This window comes from Haliotis cracherodii, unplaced genomic scaffold, assembly GCF_022045235.1.
Source record: "Haliotis cracherodii isolate W230 unplaced genomic scaffold, xgHalCrac1.p SCAF_3, whole genome shotgun sequence".
Lineage (NCBI taxonomy): Eukaryota > Metazoa > Mollusca > Gastropoda > Lepetellida > Haliotidae > Haliotis > Haliotis cracherodii.
Window position 1 is genome coordinate 15,845,970 of NW_027266286.1, and position 22,169 is coordinate 15,868,138.

Genomic DNA, 22,169 nt, shown 5'->3' on the forward strand with positions numbered 1-22,169 from the left:
TAACACATTGTTTGGGAATAGTTTCTGTTTGTAAATGAAAAGTACAACATACTGTGGTTATCAAAACATTCTATCTACAGAAGCTGTGTTGTTTATGTAGGAATAATCCTCACATTGTCTGTGTAACATTCATTGGGAACAATGGAGTATCAGCGGCTAACCACCATGTCTTTTGAAAGACATAAACCAATACGCTTGCCAGAGAACATTGCGGCCATTCACATCTTACCAAGGTCGGACTTGGGTAGTTGAGTGCTAAAGTGATTGGATTTTAGTGATACTTTATTCAGCAGCAACAGAAGAAATGAACGTTGCTTTATCCATCAGTCTGGATACACATGGAACGAATTAAGGAACGGTATGCCGGACCATAATAAACAAAGCAAACATACGTTTTCTGAGGCACGTTGGCTTCAAATTCTTCTTTTCCTTGCGAGCTATCCGTCATGTGCAAGAATACATACATAAAGGAATAAATTATTGAAAATATTTGAAACATATGCAGAATGCATGTTTCATTTGGTGGTTGATGGTAGTATACCATATTTGCCAGAAATATTGATCAATAATCATTGATTTCCTATTGTGAATGTACCCCTGCGCAAAGAAATGAACTCAACCTAGGGCGCGTCAGAGAATTGAAACAGTAAATTTAACTGCTGGGCAAAAGAAAGTATACACCCATGTTTGATGGTGGCTGAGCATGAAACAAAACGGTAGTGGCAAAGAAAAGAATACAGGTGAACCTATGATTATGTACAGGGTAGATCGAGTAATGGTGATGCATGTGGAGCCCTTGGAATATTCATGGAGCCATTGGGAAAGCAGATGGAGACAACGGTGATGGGGCTTATACATGCGAATGCAGTGATAAGGTTGATGCAGACAACGGTGATGGGGCTTATACATGCGAATGCAGTGATAAGGTAGATGGAGACAACGGTGATGGGGCTTATACATGCGAATGCAGTGATAAGGTTGATGCAGACAACGGTGATGGGGCTTATACATGCGAATGCAGTGATAAGGTAGATGCAGACAACGGTGATGGGGCTTATACATGCGAATGTATTGCTGAGGTAGATGGAGACAACGGTGATGGGGCTTATACATGCGAATGTAGTGATGAGGTTGATGGAGACAACGGTGATGGGACTTATACATGCGAATGCAGTGATGAGGTTGATGGAGACAACGGTGATGGGGCTTATACATGCGAATGCAGTGATGAGGTTGATGGAGACAACGGTGATGGGGCTTATACATGCGAATGCAGTGATGAGGTAGATGGAGACAACGGTGATGAAGCTTATACATGCGAATGCAGTGATGAGGTAGATGGAGACAACGGTGATGAAGCTTATACATGCGAATGCAGTGATGAGGTTGATGCAGACAACGGTGATGGGGCTTATACATGCGAATGCAGTGATGAGGTAGATGGAGACAACGGTGATGAAGCTTATACATGCGAATGCAGTGATGAGGTAGATGGAGACAACGGTGATGAAGCTTATACATGCGAATGCAGTGATGAGGTTGATGGAGACAACGGTGATGAAGCTTATACATGCGAATGCAGTGATGAGGTTGATGCAGACAACGGTGATGGGGCTTACACATGCGAATGCAGTGATGAGGTAGATGGAGACAACGGTGATGAAGCTTATACATGCGAATGTAGTGATGAGGTTGATGGAGACAACGGTGATGGGACTTATACATGCGAATGCAGTGATAAGGTTGATGGAGACAACGGTGATGAAGCTTATACATGCGAATGCAGTGATGAGGTTGATGGAGACAACGGTGATGGGGCTTATACATGCGAATGCAGTGATGAGGTTGATGGAGACAACGGTGATGGGGCTTATACATTCCAATGTAGTGATAAGGTTGATGGAGACAACGGTGACGGAACTTATACATGCGAATGCGGTGATGAGGTAGATGGAGACAACGGTGATGGGACCTATACATTCCAATGTAGTGATAAGGTTGATGGAGACAACGGTGACGGAACTTATACATGCGAATGCGGTGATGAGGTAGATGCAGACAACGGTGATGAAGCTTATACATGCGAATGTAGTGATGAGGTTGATGGAGACAACGGTGATGGGGCTTATACATGCGAATGCAGTGATAAGGTAGATGCAGACAACGGTGATGAAGCTTATACATGCGAATGCAGTGATGAGGTAGATGGAGACAACGGTGATGGGGCTTATACATGCGAATGCAGTGATGAGGTTGATGGAGACAACGGTGATGAAGCTTATACATGCGAATACAGTGATGAGGTTGATGGAGACAACGGTGATGAAGCTTATACATACGAATGCAGTGATAAGGTTGATGGAGACAACGGTGATGGGGCTTATACATGCGAATACAGTGGTGAGGTAGATGGAGAAAACGGTGATGGGGCTTATACATGCGAATGCAGTGATGAGGTAGATGGAGAAAACGGCGATGGGGCTTATACATGCGAATACAGTGATGAGGTTGATGGAGACAACGGTGATGAAGCTTATACATGCGGATGTATTGCTGAGGTAGATGGAGTCAACGGGGGTGGGGCTTACACATGCGAATGCAGTGATGAGGTAGATGGAGACAACGGTGATGAAGCTTATACATGCGAATGTAGTGATGAGGTTGATGGAGACAACGGTGATGGGACTTATACATGCGAATGCAGTGATAAGGTTGATGGAGACAACGGTGATGAAGCTTATACATGCGAATGTAGAGATGGAGTTGTGGTGGTATGAAGCGTCTATGGTTTATTTACAAACCCTGATGGTAAAATGGTTTCCTGTACTTCCCGGAACAATTTATTTCTGATGTCCCTCCCTTCCATTAATTGTCAAATGGTCGGTCCCTAATTGCTGATGCAATAAGGTCAGAAGCTAGGGACGAGATCAGGTCAACATGATGCTACCATCTTCCACCGCAAGGATGGTGTAATTAGGCCCAATCATCTTTGTTCAGACTCCTTCAGAAAATAGGCCGTTCTGGAGCAGTATTCGGGAAGAAGTAGCTACCGACGTCCCGCACCAGTGCTACCCCTACAGATGATTGATGAAGCGTCGCCATGGAGAAAACTTGTATATAAATTCCTCCCTCTAGAATTACGGTCTTCGAAAATTGGATTGTTGGAGATATGCGACCTCGGAGCCTCGTATTCAATCAGAGGTATACACGCGAGATCTTTACAACTTCATTGTCAAATAGATCCATCAGGAAACGTCGGCTAAGGACATAAAAACCGCAAAGAATGATGGGATACATATCGATGGCGTCATCGACGACAGTGAATAAATCCTTCAACTCGGGAGTGCAGGTGGAAGTCTAGTTGTTAAACGCTTCACTTTTGATATGATGTACCCGCTTCCCTCCTTCAAAGCGGACTGACAAAAACGTACAAAGTATTTTGCACTTGTGGACCTATTTCGTGTATGAAAGTAGTGCAGATTGACGTTAGATTAATACACGATGACAGTGAGGTCATTTTCCAGGCTAAAACAATAGCAAAACATGCAGCAAGAGTTTTGTTGTTTGTTCCAGGTACTAACGGCTGATGTTGTTTAGGTCTGAGTACATTTGCTCTCGCGGCTTCAAAGAGAGTGCGTTGGTATCCGTCAAAATCCATTAACTGGCGTTCGTTTATTCTGACAAGATGGAAAAGAGAGTTGGACAGATTTCTCGGAAAGCTCTTAGGGAGATCGTTGAAGCATATCGGTGTCTGGACGGATGGGGTTATATTGATACAAGACAAGACGTGTGTTTGGTTCAACTTTTACAAATTGATTGTTGTAAGGTCGCGCGTATGTATGTGCTTGATAAGACCTGTCAGAACATGGTGTTTTCGGAAACAGGGTTTTAGAGTCGTTGTTTGACAACATCCTGAAGTTTTTAAAGTGTGATAATGAACGTGGCATATATTGATGAGGAGTTTCCTCTTTTTTCATCCTTAACATAACCACGAGTTGTCACATCATATTTATTTTTAGAACCATTTTTTTCTTTTCTTGTTATGAAATGTTACCCAACATTTGATTAAACGCAAGGCATAATTACACGTGACTTGGATTGTATAACAAACACAATATTGTCAACGTAAATAGATTTTTAAATGCTAATTTAAAGTAGGTTGTTGCAATACCGTGTCTGAAGGCTTAGGCCCAGAAGAGTTCCCACATTTGAAGTATAGCCTTCACCAAGTGTGTTTAAAGGTCAGTCATCTGATACTGGGTGAGTGAATGTTGTTTGACGCCGGCTTATCCAACAGTCGTGTCATGTCGGATACACTACAAATGGGCTTCTCACAACGTAAGGCATTGAACCAATACATGACAAAGAAACGGTTTAACCACAAGGCTACCGATCCCCGAACACTATTAATTCAAATACATATTATTATTGTTATTATGGCATGGTACCTTTACTACCATTTAGCACTAGCGCCTGTTCTTTACACGTTTTTTTCCGTTGGTATTTATTTCTTGAACTACTACTTCTACTACTACTACTACTACTACTACTACTACTACTGCTACTACTACTACTACTGACCAGTTGCGTGGATCGATGCTCATGATGTCAGTCACTGGATTGTCTGGTCCAGACTCGTCATACCTCTGGAATATTGCTGAGTGCGGCGTTAAACAACAAACAAACAAACAAACAAACTACTACTACTACTACTACCACCACCACCACTTATTCAACTGAGATGCTGGGTTCATTGCAACTCTCTCTACAACCACGAACATACACAAACACAACCCAGTGAGTTAATGTATGCTAAAAGGCGAGTCGTAAAAGATAACATAGAGGGCTATACTTTTTACGCTTGCATTGCGGCTGTGGCACCACAGCAATAGAGGAGACTGCGCAGTATTAGCGGCAGTAGCGTTAGCGGTTACGTAGTGGTAGCAGTAAAAGCGACTAAAGAAATTACAAATGCTACAAATGTTAATATCAGTGTAACAGCCATGTATACTGCCACTACTATTGTCAATATGACTTCTTCTGCCTTAGTTCGGCTACTGTCACTATAATTAGTACCATTAACACTGTCATACTAATTGGTACTACTACAACCACTGTCTTTATAAATCGTATCATCGGCTTGCCAGATATATTATAACTAGTACTACTACTGCCACGTTCACTTTACTTAGTACTAGTACTTCTACAGTTACTGTGATTAGTACACTACAATTAGTTTCATTACTACTGTCCATCACTATGATTAGTACTAGTTCTACCACAATCACTTGAATTATTCTTAATACTGACACCGCCAGAATGATCAGTGCCATTACGCTGTCACCATAATTACTAGCACTACTACTGCTACTTCTAATATAATTCGTACTGGTCCTACCACAATCACACTTGAATTGCTTCTAGTACCGACAGTGCCATTAACACTGTCACTATAATTAGTAGTACTACTGCCACTATTACTATAAAAAGTAACAGTGGTTCCACTGTCACTGTAGTTTGTTCTTGTACTTACATCCCACTATGATTAGTGCCATTAACACTGTCACGCTAATTAGTAGAAATTACTGCCACGGGTAAAATAGTTAGTACTATTCGGCCATTGTCACTATAATTAGTACTAGTACTACCATTGTCACTATAATTAGTACTAGTACTACCACTGTCACTATAATTAGTATTACCACTACTTCCACTGTCACTATACCTAGTTCCAGTACAGCCACCATTACTAAGATTAATACCATTAACATTATAACTATTATTAGTACAACTACTTCCACTATCACAATAATTAGTACTGGTGTTGCCACAGCCACTATGTCAGTACCATTAATACTGACACTGTTACTATTTAGTACCACCACACCACCGTCACTACCATTATTTCTAGTACTGCCACAGTCACTATAATTAGTACTATTAACATTACCACTATAATTAGTACCACCACACCACCGTCACTACCATCAGTTCTAGTACTGCCACATTCACTATAATTAGTACTACTTCTGCCACTGTTACTATTTAGTACCCCCACTTCTGTCACTGCCATTAGTTCTAGTACTACCACAGTCAGTATAATTAGAACCGCCACACACCGCCACTACCATTAGTTCTAGTACTGCCACAGTCACTATAATTAGTACTAATTCTGCCACTGTTACTATTTAGTACCCCCACTTCTGTCACTACCATTAGTTCTAGTACTGCCACAATCCCTATAATTAGTACTACTTCTGCCACTGTCACTATGATTAGAACCACTACTCTTGGCACTTTCATTACAATTAAAGAGTTTTACGACTATAAAGATATTGTACACCAAAGTAGAGTTTTTTTAAATGTTCTTAATACCCACAAACCCTCTTGACTTTATCCTTATGGGATCCCAGTGATGAAGATGCTGAATTAAAGTGTCATGGAACCCAACGTCTTGCTAACGAGGAGATTCTTACAAGAGACCAGTTTTCGTCATACGGTTAAAAACCGTTTAGTTTAGAAGCCTCTTTGCTCCGAGCGAAATGTCAAATACCTTTGTGAAGTCTAGAAAGCACGGTAAACAGTATGTCGTGTAGAATGATAGATGGGTTACCAGGAAATGCACAAGATTGTTATCAAAGACTACGAGACAAGTTTGAGACTCTGACAAGGAAAGTTCCTTTCAAGGTAGATCTGGATTTCATTTTGGACAAAGGGAAAGTGGCTTCGAATTTATACTCTAAGAAAAGAAATATGGATAGTTATTCGTAAAGAAATGTGTGTTGATTTTTATACTTAGATGCAAGTCCTTCCAGGATTTATTCACAATCGAACTTTGTTAATCCAGGCAGATTACGTTATAAACCTCCGGATTAAAGGATCTAAGATCTAAAGAAGAAAGGAGTATACTTGTGAACTGTGACGGGATGGAAATTATGGAAAGTTTAATAGTGCATCGTCATCATCAGGAGCAACATAAGTACAATTTGATCGATAATGTCAGATGTAACGTCACTATACGATGGAATAACGTAACTATAAGATTATGTAGAGCATCGGGAATAACGTAACTATAAGATGGGCGTAGAGCATCGGGAATAACGTAACTATAAGATGGATGTAGAGCATCGGGAAAAACGTAGCTATAAGATGGGCGTAGAGCATAGGGAATAACGTAAGATTATGTAGATCATCGGGAATGACGTAACTATAAGATGTATGTAGAGCATCGGGAATAACGTAACTATAAGATGTATGACGAGCATCTGGAATAACCGTAACTATAAGATCTTTGTAGAACATCGGGAATAACCGTAACTATAATATTTTTGTAGAACATCTGGAATAACGTAACTATAAGATGTATGTAGAACATCGGGAATAACGTAACTGTAAGATGTATGTAAAGCATCGGGAATAACGTAACTATAAGATTATGTACAGCATAGGGAATAACGTAACTATAAGATCTATGTAGAGCATAGTGAATAACGTAACTATAAGTTGTATCTAGCGCATCGGGAATAACGTAACTATAAGATGTATGTAGAACACCGGGAATAACGTAACTATAAGATTATGTCAAGCATCGGGAATAACGTAACTATAAGATCTATGTAGAGCATCGGGAATAACGTAACTATAAGATCTATGTAGAGCATCCGGAATTACGTAACTATAAGATGGATGTAGAGCATCGGGAATAACGTTACTATAAGATTATGTCAAGCATCGGGAATAACGTAACTATAAGATCTATGTAGAGCATAGGGAATAGCGTAACTATAAGATGGATGTAGAGCATCGGGAATAACGTAACTATAAGATCTATGTAGAGCATCCGGAATTACGTAACTATAAGATGGACGTAGAGCATCGGGAATAACGTTACTATAAGATGTATGTAGAACATCGGGAATAACGTAACTATAAGATGTATGTAGAACACCGGGAATAACGTAACTATAAGATTATGTCAAGCATCGGGAATAACGTAACTATAATATTATGTAAAGCATCGGGAATAACGTAACTATAAGATCTATGTAGAGCATAGGGAATAGCGTAACTATAAGGTGGATGTAGAGCATCGGGAATAACGTAACTATAAGATCTATGTAGAGCATCGAGAATAGCGTAACTATAAGATGGATGTAGAGCATCGGGAATAACGTTACTATAAGATGTATGTAGAGCATCGGGAATAACGTAACTATAAGATGTATGTAGAGCATCGAGAATAACGTAACTATAAGATGTATGTAGAGCATCGGGAATAACGTTACTATAAGATGGATGTAGAGCATCGGGAATAACGTAACTATAAGATCTATGTAGAACATCGGTAATAACCGTAACTATAAGATCTTTGTAGAACATCGGGCATAACCGTAACTATAATATTTTTGTAGAACATCTGGAATAACGTAACTATAAGATGTATGTAGAACATCGGGAATAACGTAACTGTAAGATGTATGTAAAGCATCGGGAATAACGTAACTATAAGATTATGTACAGCATAGGGAATGACGTAACTATAATATTATGTAAAGCATCGGGAATAACGTAACTATAAGATGTATGTAGAGCATAGTGAATAACGTAACTATAAGTTGTATCTAGAGCATCGGGAATAACGTTACTATAAGATGTATGTAGAACATCGGGAATAACGTAACTATAAGATTATGTCAAGCATCGGGAATAACGTTACTATAAGATGGATGTAGAGCATCGGGAATAACGTAACTATAAGATGGATGTAGAGCATCGGGAATAACGTTACTATAAGATGTATGTAGAGCATCGGGAATAACGTAACTATAAGATGTATGTAGAACATCGGGAATAACGTAACTATAAGATGTATGTAGAACACCGGGAATAACGTAACTATAAGATTATGTCAAGCATCGGGAATAACGTTACTATAAGATCTATGTAGAGCATAGGGAATAACGTAACTATAAGATGTATGTAGAGCATCGGGAATAACGTTACTATAAGATGGATGTAGAGCATCGGGAATAACGTAACTATTAGATGTATGTAGAGCATCGGGAATAACGTAACTATAAGATCTATGTAGAACATCGGGAATAATGTAACTATAAGATGTATGTAGAGCATCGGGAATAACGTTACTATAAGATGGATGTAGAGCATCGGGAATAACGTAACTATAAGATCTATGTAGAACATCGGTAATAACCGTAAATGAGATGTATGTAGAACATCGGGCATAACGTAACTATAAGATGGGCGTACAGAATCAGGACTAACGTTACTATAAAATGTATGTACATCACCAGGAATAACGTCACACAGAATGGATTTGGAAACAGGAAAAACGTCATTGCAGGATGGATGTATTGCACTACAAGATCGGTGTAAAGCATCAGGAATAACGTCACTACAAGACCTGTGTAAAGCATCAGGAATATCGTCACTACAAGACCGGTATAAAGCATCAGGAATAACGTCACTATAAGATCGGTGTAAAGCAACAGGAATATCGTCACTACAAGACCCGTGTAAAGCATCAGGAATATCGTCACTACAAGATTGGGGTAAAGCATCAGGAATAACGTCACTACAAGACCGGTGTAAAGCATCAGGAATAACGTCACTACAAAATCGGTGTAAAGCATCAGGAATAACGTCAATTCGTACACATTGCAGTACACAGTTTACTCATACTTCACATCGGTATTTTTTTTGGTGAATTTAAAAGTATGCAATTGCAAAGTTATTTACATCATTATGTTATATCACTCAATAAATGCGCAATATTTCTGTGACCACAGTAGGCAGCGGGGAGGTTGAACGCTGTTGAATGAAAATGCCAGATACGTTCATGTAATCAGTTTGAAATGATCACAAATAGAACTCTTCAAATAACGTTTATTACGAAATATTTCCAAGGGTTTTCACAGCATTTGTTCCACCTTTTGGCTGCATAACCGAAATTCGCAGCGGATTTATCTGCATGACTGATCGCTGCTCTTTGGGTGTACAATCATTCAACAGAAAAAACACACGCCACGCTGTAGGGCAGGGAGACGTTTCGCTGTTATCGGTTAACCAGTGATGAAAAGTAACCAAGTAATTGCTGAACACTTCAAAAAGGGAAGTATGCGAATTACATGACTACTTATTTTTTGCATATTTTATTGGCTTTTAAGATGGAGATTAGTCACACACCTACCGGTTCACCGAGGTCACGAGTCATTATTTCTTATACCCACACTAGGAGCGAATCAAACTCTACGGGAAATGTTTGAATAAGTCTTCTGATCGGACCCCCAAATCTACTGTCTGTTTATTTGGTTCTCTTTGAGTTCACGTGAATTCATTTTCTGCGCAATGGTCCTTGTCTGTTTGAAGGGTAATGACTAACACAACTAGCTCCCTCCGTACCAGAAGTGGGTCTCCTTAAGCCAGTGTCGTTAACATTCCAAATGCCCCCTTAAAATATATTATTCTTTATTCCGTGTTTGGCCGATTGTGCAACCCCTATCATGAGAATGAAAACAGGTGAACCATGACCTACAGAAAGGTTTTACAGGACATTTAGACATCAGATTTAACGACAACCTCAAAACGGTTCGGGATTCTCCTGTCACCACCGGAGATTCCCGAACGTATAGCCAGACGACACAAGAATGTCCCGACAGTTCAAAGACCCATGCCTTGAAAAAAGCGCCCGATAAGAAATTCTTCTTTACATAAGGGAGAAAAAAAGTAGAAAATAATGCTGTCCCCTCTGCCAAAAAGACATGAACGATAAAGGTATGCGGCCATAAACAGCCATTTTGTAAAACAATCGAAAGAACACTTTTATGTTCTACCATCTATCAAACAAAGAGGGTTGTCAGCTCTTTACAGTAATGTTCTCCTACCAATACTGCTTGGCATTCTGGGACTTCCAGGGGGTGACACGGCATCCTCCTGAGCTGCGCATACACGAGACTTTTGTCACCTGCAAGTATGTCAAACCATAACTATACGCGTACCGTTACAAAATAACGCCATTCAGTCCACTGGCTGTCTTCATAAATATTCATCAGTCTTTCCAAAACAGAGTTCCAGCTGCACTTAAAGAACATCCCTTTGTCTGAACGTGATGTCACCAACGCTAATTATCTTTTAATTTAATCTTATGCATTGATGCTGACTTTAGTCCAACAAGTCTAATATGAAAGGGGTATGTTTTTAGATGAATGTTAGTTCATTTTTCGTTGGTTGTAATTTCAGGGACGACTGGTTTGTTCGTTGCATGGGCGTATTTGATTACTGTGTACATATATACGCATATAAAGCATGCTGTTTCTAATTTCAAAAGGCGTAAAAGTGATAATGTTTAGCTTATCCATTTTGACTTGATTCTTTCATCCCCGTTGTATTAACCTCAGACCATTATACTACGTGGTCAAACGGAACATCTTCTACAGCGTAACAAGATATAAGTTAAGTTGAGTATTCAAATGGTATAATACATGCGTGGATGTAACTCGGTAAACAGGACGCTAAAACGGTTTTAGGAATATTTTGTTTGAAATATGTTTGAAGTTACTGTGACAATTTCAGACAAAGAAGAAACAACGGGTTAGCAGAACACATTTTAAGTGTATCTGCGAAAAAACGTAAAAATTCATGTTTATTGCAGCTTGGAAAATCTTGAAAATACATCAGCAAAATATTTGCAAAGATTGTTTAATCTGCACAACGTCAACTATGCGCATGCATCCTTGTACCCCACTGTTAGAACATGTCCCCATGACGCACGGATCAAAACCCCGAGCAGTCCGAATGTTACCACCCTCGTGATATTGGTGCGTTAATATCATTATGAACGAGTTGGTAATGTGAAATTCTGAATGCACTATGAGTGGCAAGGCATGCGCATCCACTGTATAAGAGAGAAATATGAAGCTGAAGAATTATGAATATGTTGTAATAATGTCAATCTAATGGTTAACGCTGTATGTATCTGTACCGTGTTTCCTCTGGGATTGCAAAGTCTATAACCTGCGATCTCAATCGTGTCCATCATATTCCTTAATCATTTTTACATTGGAACTGGTCGCATTAAATTCAGCTCAGAGTAATCATCCATATCTGATTATTTTCTAGTCCACGTTTGTCCCCTGTGTTATTCTGTCATTCCACTGTTTTCTCATTAAATTGATGCAGATTACAAAAACGGTGCATTTGAAAATAGATCCTCGTGAAAAATGACCATAAGTACTCCAGATATTGTCATACAGTGGTCTCGACAATATACATTATCTGAGTATTCAGCAAATGTCTTATGACAAACATAACGTATATTATATTAGTCAGAACAATTTGAAAACTGTTAGTTATTTATAAATTTAAAAAACCCATCTAAGACAAATAATACGCTTATGGTGTTATTCGTTGACGAACAAATAGAACCAGAACAATAGCAGATACTTCAATGGAGATTTGAAAATAACCCGAAATGGTTGGGTACTATTTCACGAGGACCAAAACTAAGTCGACACCGACCTCGGGACTTTTATTAACTGGTATAATCGCCTATGACATAACATCACCACGTGCGCTTTGACAACTAATTCTTTGTCGTCCTGCAGTTCCGATTTATTCAAATTCTTTCGTCTCAGAACACGGAAATAAAGGGAATTTCCTAGGAGATAACACAAATATCAAAGGGCTACTTGCAGAATCATTAACTTCATGGGAAGGGATAAATAAAAGCCGAACTTGCAATCGCAGGAGCAGAGGTTATACAATAGACGGACCCAGCTTTTCACTGCCTAGCGCTCTTGTGCGGGCATCAATGAATTGAAATGAGAGCGCCTTTGATAGATTTCTTTCCCCGAGACCTGGTGTAAAGAAATTTAACAATAACGGTCGGGGGCATCCGCAGCGAATTCAATTTGTTCCGCATTTATAACCGGTTATGAATTTGTAATTAAAGATGTCGGTCGTCCAATTTCCATTTTTGGCACGTGGTTTTCACAAGAACCCTTGCACCCGCACTGGTATCTAAATATTTTATGATAACTTGTATTGTATTGTACGTATTGTGGGTCTTTGAGAATTATTATCGCGTTATTCTGACAAAAGTATTATTTCCCTCCCCTTTGTTCTAAAACCAGACTGTTAGGGAGAGTATTGTGCCTTTTGACACAACCCATCAGTAAATCAAAATAATCAACAACCGATGTGTATTGGGATTAATTATATTCGCAATGTCTGTATTTATTATTATAGTTGATGTTATAAAGAAAGGTTTTCAAATATGTCACCTTGTAAACGGTTTTATTGTTTTATGGTTGATTCGAATTCGATTTTTTTTCCTGAAAAGTTTGTCTAAATACATAAGAATGAAGAAACGATATATGTTTCTTGTACGGTACTGTTTAGAAATATGCGTATTTTTCTCTCGGGTTATTCCAAAGGTAAGGCGTCGTGGTATTAACTGAATACACTTATAAGTAGTTACAACTCGAACAGACAGTTCGTTTTTTTCGTTGTATGTCGAATGAAAAAAAATGAGTCGCAGAATACATGTTTATGTGTAGTTTTTGTTTTGCAAGTTTACGTAATTTCTGAATGTATTGTGTTATTTTACAGAACCTGCAGGTTTCATTATGAACTATGTAGCGATGTGTGATCTTCATGTCGTAAAGAAAAAAAATTATTTTTTATAGAAACGATGAAATAAATTTGTATTTTTATGAGAATAAAAAAGTTAAAAACATTTAAATATTTACTTGTTTTTTACACATGATTTCATAAACTGCTCAAATTAATTGCTATATGATTCTTTTAACACAATAAAGTGTTTTTCTTTATGAAACATCCAACAAGGTCTCGTCATTTTATGGAAATGCCACGTCAGTTAATACAGCGATCCCAGGGGAGTATATGGTTCAGTCTTGTTCTGTCTACGAGCTGCTATTAAATTTGTTTCTGGCCTTCCCGCAGTGTTACATCATAACACCAGCTTTTTAATGATCGCCGAATTCCCTGCGTTTCCCAACACTGCTTGGCAGCCCACAACCGACGCTGGGAGCATGTGTTTTCATGACAGAACCACCGCTGGGGGGCGCTGTTACTACACGACCAATTAGAATGCTCCCAGTCGCGAGGTCATAAGGTCAGATGCTCAAGTGGGGGAGCTTGAAATTTAATTTCTCCGCTTGGCCCAAGGATGGTGATTTATGCAACGATTTTTTGGCGTAATACTGAAAGATTATTTCTTTTCCTGTGTATCGTTTCGTGGTTGTCGAGACAACAAATAAACTTTGGTGTCGGAGCGACAGTCGGGCAAAGACAGTACCCTTACAATGTCACGACAGGTCAGGATAGAATTTTCAAAATGGCCTCTGGCCTGGGTATGGGATGGGAAAAGGATACAAAATACAACCAGCTTCCTAAAAAAAAAAGCCGATTGCCACCCACACTGTTGACATTTTGATTGAGTTATATAAGAAGGAATAAAACTACTGGGGCTGCCATAAAGTTTTTGTCAACAAAAAGAAACATTAGAAAAACACTTGGGTCTAATTGTGTGTCCTTGACAAGAGTTAAGGGAGGAACTGTGTATGAATTATATCCAGTAAATATAGGAGCAATCTCTTTATACGAGTCATGCAGTAAAGTAAAGCAATAATAATATACACGATATAGACATTTGAAACTTCAACATGTTTATGGATAAAACACTTTTGAAAAGATATGCCATACGTATATGGTAATATCTATTCCCGTTTAGTAATAACATTGTTGTTGGGTATAAGAATAACATTGCTGATGACATGAATAACAATGCTGATGACATGAATAACAATGTCGATGACAAGAATAACATTGCTGATGACAAGATTAATAATGCTGATGACAAGAATAACATAGCTGATGACAAGAGTGACATTGCTGATGACGAGAATAACAATGCTGATGACAAGACTAATAATGCTGATGACAAGAATAACATAGCTGATGACATGAGTGACATTGCTGATGACGAGAATAACAATGCTGATGACCGGATTAAAAATGCTGATGACAAGAATAACATAGCTGATGACATGAGTGACATTGCTGATGACGAGAATAACAATGCTGATGACAGGATTAAAAATGCTGATGACAAGAATAACATAGCTGATGACAAGAGTGGCATTGCTGATGACGAGAATAACATTGCTGATGACAAGAATAACGTTGCTGATGACAAGATAAATAATGCTGATGAAAGAATAACATTGCTGATGCCAAGAATAAAATTGCAGATGACAAGAGTGACATTTCTGATGACAGAAATAGCATTGCCGATAGCAAGAATAATATTTCTGATGACAAGAGTAACATTGCTGATGACAAGAATAACATTACCGATGACAAGAATGACATTTCTCATGACAAGAGTAGCATTGCTGGTGAGAAGAATGACATTGCTCATAACAGGAATAACATTGCTGATGACAAGAATAATATTGCTGATTAGAATAATAATATTAATGATGACAAGAATGACATTGCTGATGAAAAGAATGACATTGCTGATGACGATATTTATATTGCCGATGAAAGAATGACATTGCTGATGACAAGAATAACATTGCTGATGACAAGAGTAACATTGCTGATGACAAGAATTACATTGCTGATGACAAGATTAATAATGCTGATGAAAGAATAACATTGCTCATACCAAGAATAAAATTGCAGATGACAGGAATAGCATTGCTGATAGCAAGAATAATATTTCTGATGACAAGAGTAACATTGCTGATGACAAGAATGACATTTCTCATGACAAGAATAGCATTGCTGATGAGAAGAATGACATTGCTCATAACAGGAATAACATTGCTGATGACAAGAATAATATTGCTGATTAGAATAATAATATTAATGATGATGAAAGAATAACATTGCTGATGATAAAAATAACATTGCTGTTAAAAAGAATAACATTGCTGATGACAAGAATAACATTGCTGATGACAAAAATGACATTGTTGATGAAAGAATGACATTGCTGATGACAAGAATAACATTGCTGATGACAAGAGTAACATTGCTGATGACAAGAATAACATTACCGATGACAAGAATGACATTTCTCATGACAAGAATAGCATTGCTGATGAGAAGAATGACATTGCTCATAACAGGAATAACATTGCTGATGACAAGATTAATAATGCTGATGACAAGAATAACATAGCTGATGACAAGAGTGACATTGCTGATGACGAGAATAACAATGCTGATGACAAGACTAATAATGCTGATGACAAGAATAACATAGCTGATGACATGAGTGACATTGCTGATGACGAGAATAACAATGCTGATGACAGGATTAAAAATGCTGATGACAAGAATAACATAGCTGATGACAAGAGTGGCATTGCTGATGACGAGAATAACATTGCTGATGACAAGAATAACGTTGCTGATGACAAGATAAATAATGCTGATGAAAGAATAACATTGCTGATGCCAAGAATAAAATTGCAGATGACAAGAGTGACATTTCTGATGACAGAAATAGCATTGCCGATAGCAAGAATAATATTTCTGATGACAAGAGTAACATTGCTGATGACAAGAATAACATTACCGATGACAAGAATGACATTTCTCATGACAAGAGTAGCATTGCTAGTGAGAAGAATGACATTGCTCATAACAGGAATAACATTGCTGATGACAAGAATAATATTGCTGATTAGAATAATAATATTAATGATGACAAGAATGACATTGCTGATGAAAAGAATGACATTGCTGATGACGATATTTATATTGCCGATGAAAGAATGACATTGCTGATGACAAGAATAACATTGCTGATGACAAGAGTAACATTGCTGATGACAAGAATAACATTGCTGATGACAAGATTAATAATGCTGATGAAAGAATAACATTGCCCATACCAAGAATAAAATTGCAGATGACAAGAGTGACATTGCTGATGACAGGAATAGCATTGCTGATAGCAAGAATAATATTTCTGATGACAAGAGTAACATTGCTGATGACAAGAATGACATTTCTCATGACAAGAATAGCATTGCTGATGAGAAGAATGACATTGCTCATAACAGGAATAACATTGCTGATGACAAGAATAATATTGCTGATTAGAATAATAATATTAATGATGACAAGAGTGACATTGCTGATGATAGGAATAACGTTGCTGATGACAAGATTAATAATGCTGATGAAAGAATAACATTGCTGATGATAAAAATAACATTGCTGTTAAAAAGAATAACATTGCTGATGACAAGAATAACATTGCTGATGACAAAAATGACATTGTTAATGAAAGAATGACATTGCTGATGACAAGAATAACATTGCTGATGACAAGAGTAACATTGCTGATGACAAGAATAACATTACCGATGACAAGAATGACATTTCTCATGACAAGAATAGCATTGCTGATGAGAAGAATGACATTGCTCATAACAGGAATAACATTGCTGATGACAAGAATAATATTGCTGATGAGAATAATAATATTAATGATGACAAGAGCAACATTGCTGATGATAGGAATAACGTTGCTGATGACAAGAATAACATTGCTGATGACATAAATGATATTGCCGATGACAAGAATAACATTGCTGATGAAAGAATAACATTGCTGATGACAAGAATAGCATTGCTGATAACAAGAATAATATTGCGGATGACAAGAATAATATTGCGAATGAGAATAATAATATTAATTATGACAGGAATAACATTGCTCATAACAAGAATAATATTGCCGATGACATGAGTAGCATTGCTGATGACAAGAATAATATTGCTGATGACTGGAATAACATTGCTCATGACAAGAATAATATTGCCGATGACAAGCATAAAACATTGATGAGGTGCATTCTCTCAGGTTACATCTGTATGACGATGAATGAGATTGCCATTTTCTTTGTTTACTACACACATCACAATATAAGTAATAAATACATACTCTTACATATACCAGAAACATTTCAGAAGCCTAGTGGTAAAGCGTTCGCTCGTCACGCCGAAGACCCGGTTTCGATTCCCGGCATGAGTACAATGTGTGAAGCCCATTTCTGGTGCCCCCCGCCGTCATATTGCTGGTATATTGCTAAAAGCGGCGTGAAACCATACTCATTCACTCACATATGCGTCTGTCTTGTGTATTCTCAATGAAACGTTAATAACTGACATAGAAATATTAAGATCTCTATTATTGCAGGTTCTTATCACATATGACCAATTATATATAATATTTGCATTCCATAGATACAGTCTTAGAGCAACTAGAATAATGTAGCCATCAGTTGTTGTATCATAACATATCATATACCTATGTTTAGCTGAAGGTGCACTGCAATTATCTAGCATGGTAACTGTTACCAATACGCGGGAGGAAAGATCGTGTTGCTGGTTTCAGATCACATACAGATGCGGGACCCTTGTTGGCATCGTGACCTGTCACGAAGCTCCCCTTTCTAAACACACATCCATCGTCTCTCACGTTATAAATATACTTACATAATACTCATTTACGGCAGTCTGTTGTAGCGTTTAGAAAGGAAAACATTGTAAATCTTCCAATGTTTTCAGAGTGCGTATCACGTCGGTATCGCTGCAAGATGTAGCAGATCTGTCAGTAATGCTATAGACATGGAGCACCCTGAAATAAACACAGTGTAATTTACGACGGGGTTCGAATATGGCTGCAATTAACATTAGTCTTGTGTAATGTGCAACAATGTCGTGATGGATATGAAATGAGAATTTTCATGGTAATAAATGGCTTTCCTTATCGAGTTTGTCATATTTCGCTGTGGCTGTTTGTAGCTTTACGGTAGAATAAACTACGCAAAACAACGTATTTCTCCAAACCATGTATGGAATGTAAATACATAAACACAATTTCGTGAGAAACGCTCACCGATCCACTTTCTCTGTAGTATTGTGTAAAAACAAAATATAGTCAACTCCACGTATAACGAACTCAGAGGGATTTGAGAAATCAGTTCTTTATATCTGACGTTTAGGAGATAAACTGTCATTAGTAATCGACAATATTAGTCGCAGTTTTCAAATGTTAAAATGTCCGTACATCAAATATCCAATAATAACCGCAAATCTGAAATAAAATGTTTATGGATATTGTACAATTTACATCTTCACATCACCCCTTTCTATGTGAACTCTGTCATACAGACGATGAAACAAATATATCCAGTGCAGCCCATGAAAGTCTCCAATGTTTGGCAACTCTAGATTACTGCAGCATCAGTATCTGAAAATGAAGAAAGTCTCTGGGCTCCTTTTTTATTATATTTCATAACTATGATTTAACACCTTTTTTCTGGAAAATATATTCATTGCAGTGACTAGATGTTAGTCTTCGTGAACTCCCACACTCCGAACTGTGAACAGACTCTCTGGGAACTGCGACAGACACTCTGGACTGGAATGAAGTTATGGTACATTGGATGATGGCATATGTTTCCGTTGTGATTGAACCCGCCTTGGTTGTTATGATATACATTGATCAACTTGGAATATGAATGCATAGTCCATTCCACCAATTCGAATGCCATGCTTTTCAAATTTGGGATTTATACGTAGCGAAACTTTAAGTCCGGGTGTAAATACCATCTCATTTGTTTTACAGTCACACGAACGATGACGTTGATTAACGATTGCTATTGATTAGATCAGTTTCGTTATAGCCAAGTGTAAGCTATATTCGATTGCCTGTTATCGGAGTTCACTGTTCACATATATTTAACCGTACGGTCGTTTCTGCTTCAGTGTGAGTGAGTTGGGTTTAACGCCGCTTTTAACAGTATTCCAGTTATATCGCGGCGGGTCAGCTTAATGTGGGAGGAAAGCCCGAACTGATGCAGGTCTCAAACGTTTACCACTTTGGTGAAACTCACGAGCACGGGTATGGTGCTGACAAACCTAGAAACATAATCGGGGCGAACCGGGATTCGAACCCACAATCATTAGGTTTCTGCCAAAGGGACGCAACTCTGCACAGCGAATCGCTGCGCCTTAGACGACTGGGCCACCCGTGCCCCCTTCTGCTTCAGTGATAACCAGACATAGCCAATCGGTACTTCAAAGCTAATTCATACTGATAAAAGCTAAAAACATATAATTATTTATTGGTGCAGATTATTTTGCGAACACCTGATTTTCAATGATCCATTCATATAGTGGTCTCCGCTATATGGACTTTTACGCCCAAAGGAATCAGTTTCAATAGATAATCGAGATTGATTTTTCTCTGGCGTCGACGTTTTATATTTGCGTAAAAATATAAACACGCCATCAACACTGTTTCACTAATGCTTCAGTGATAAGTAGACATAGCAAATCGGTACTTCAAAGTACTTCAATATACTTTCGATACGTAAAACCGTTGTAAAACATATTATCATTTAATGTTGCATTTGTAAATGTAAAAATATATAAGATAAGATTACATAATATTTATTGCAGAAAGCATTCCATCACTAAACAGATGCAATCTTTAAAATGACAAAACATATCTTTTATACATACATGCATATATACAGACATACGTACAGACATACATACCTGTAAACACAAAGATCATCATATAAAGGAAATATAAGTATTATAGATTTGATGATATGTATGAACAAACCATCGTCACTGATGTTTATCTTTATTTTGCTCATGCCTTTTCCTCTCATTATCGCAGATTCGCTAAATGACTTGTACGTGGTTGTGGACGTAAGGCCGCTTATACCTACCAACACCTTTAACAAAGTCATACGTTGCCTACAGCGTGTAAACAACAGTAACACAGACATGACGACGGCCGGTACCAGACATATCTTGTACGACACCTACAAGCAAAGTAGCACAGTCGCTCAGTAAAAGATTGTTTCATGGGATGTCGATGTCAATCAGGTGGCCCCCCTTCTCGTCGGTTTCACTGGTGCTGTAAATGTCAATCTTCATCCATTTCACCTCACGTGTGGGGACGCACATGTCTCTGGCAATGAACACCAGTGTCTGGGATAGGAAATGTACTGCTCGTGATGCAAGAGGGGACTGTAGGTTCATTATTTGTTGTAAAACAGATTTGACTTTTGTCTGCTTGCTTTAAAGAAACTGTTTTGAAAGAATAAAATAGCTTGAAATGTTAGGTCTTCAAAAACGATCGTCAGTGAGTGAATGTATGTTGCTTTCTATACAATCTTCACTATCCCCAGTGAGAGAGAGACAGGGAGATAAAGGGAGAGAGAGAGAGAGAGTGAGAGAGAGAGCGAGAGAGAGAGTGAGAGAGGGAGAGAGAGAGGGAGAGAGAGAGGGGGAGAGAGAGAGCGAGAGAGAGAGGGAGAGAAAGAGGGGAGAGAGAGCGGGTGAGAGAGAGGGATGGAGAGAGATAGAGAGAGAGAGTGAGAGCGAGAGACAGAGAGAGAGACAGAGAGAGATTAAGGGACAGAGAGAGAGAGAGAGATTAAGGGACAGAGAGAGAGAGAGAGAGAGAGGGGGGGGGGGAGAGAGTGGGTGAGAGAGAGGGATGGAGAGAGATAGAGAGAGAGAGTGAGAGCGAGAGACAGAGAGAGAGACAGAGAGAGATTAAGGGACAGAGAGAGAGAGAGAGAGAGAGAGAGAGAGAGAGAGAGAGAGAGAGAGAGAGAGAGAGAGAGGGGAGAGGTGGGGAAGGTGGGGGAAATTGCGATAATCAGTCAGGTTACACATTATGTTCACCCGATCCTTCCTCCTCAATACCTGGATCTGACGACATAATTGCTACACTCAGGACTTATTCAACCCCGGAACCACCACAGAAGATGCGCTGAAATGTTTACGTCCAAGCTGTGTATATTTAGGAACACATGTCACACACAATACCAGATACTAATAATAACTGCCACATTTCACCTATCTGTGTTCACCCTCATATTGTAGGATGTTACTGGCATATCGTACTATTGTCATCTATTCATGAACACATCGTTTAACTTAATCATACACCCGTGTGGATTCATGGTAAGAATAGGTCCCCAGCAACCTATGCTGGTCGCAAGAGGCAACCACACAGATCGGGTGGTCGGTGACTTGATCAATTGCATGACTGCCATCGTTGCTCACCACAT

At 38.6% G+C, this 22,169-nt stretch overlaps 2 protein-coding genes across 2 annotated transcripts; both read left to right on the forward strand.

Annotated features, from left to right (window-relative positions):
* The first annotated feature begins 785 nt into the window (after window positions 1-785).
* On the forward strand, window positions 786-2,777 carry LOC139475247 (dentin sialophosphoprotein-like). Its single transcript, XM_071258487.1, has one exon. It carries the CDS (start codon window positions 786-788, stop codon window positions 2,775-2,777), a length of 1,992 nt encoding a protein of 663 aa, XP_071114588.1.
* Window positions 2,778-14,816: 12,039 nt separating this feature from the next.
* LOC139475248 (coiled-coil domain-containing protein 1-like) lies at window positions 14,817-17,163 on the forward strand. The gene is made up of 3 exons (XM_071258488.1): window positions 14,817-15,365; window positions 16,036-16,539; window positions 16,957-17,163. The coding sequence occupies exons 1-3, from the start codon at window positions 14,817-14,819 to the stop codon at window positions 17,161-17,163; spliced, it is 1,260 nt and encodes a 419-aa protein (XP_071114589.1).
* The last annotated feature ends 5,006 nt before the right edge of the window (window positions 17,164-22,169 follow it).

Excerpts from the sequence above, each read along its gene's own strand:
- LOC139475247 (XM_071258487.1), top strand. The coding sequence starts at position 786 with ATGTGGAGCCCTTGGAATATTCATGGAGCCATTGGGAAAGCAGATGGA.
- LOC139475248 (XM_071258488.1), top strand. The coding sequence starts at position 14,817 with ATGAATAACAATGCTGATGACATGAATAACAATGTCGATGACAAGAAT. Across the intron at positions 15,366-16,035 it reads TAATATTTCTGATGACAAGA|AATGACATTGCTGATGACAA; the intron begins GTAACATTGCTG and ends TGTTGATGAAAG. Across the intron at positions 16,540-16,956 it reads TAAAATTGCAGATGACAAGA|AATAAAATTGCAGATGACAA; the intron begins GTGACATTTCTG and ends GCCCATACCAAG.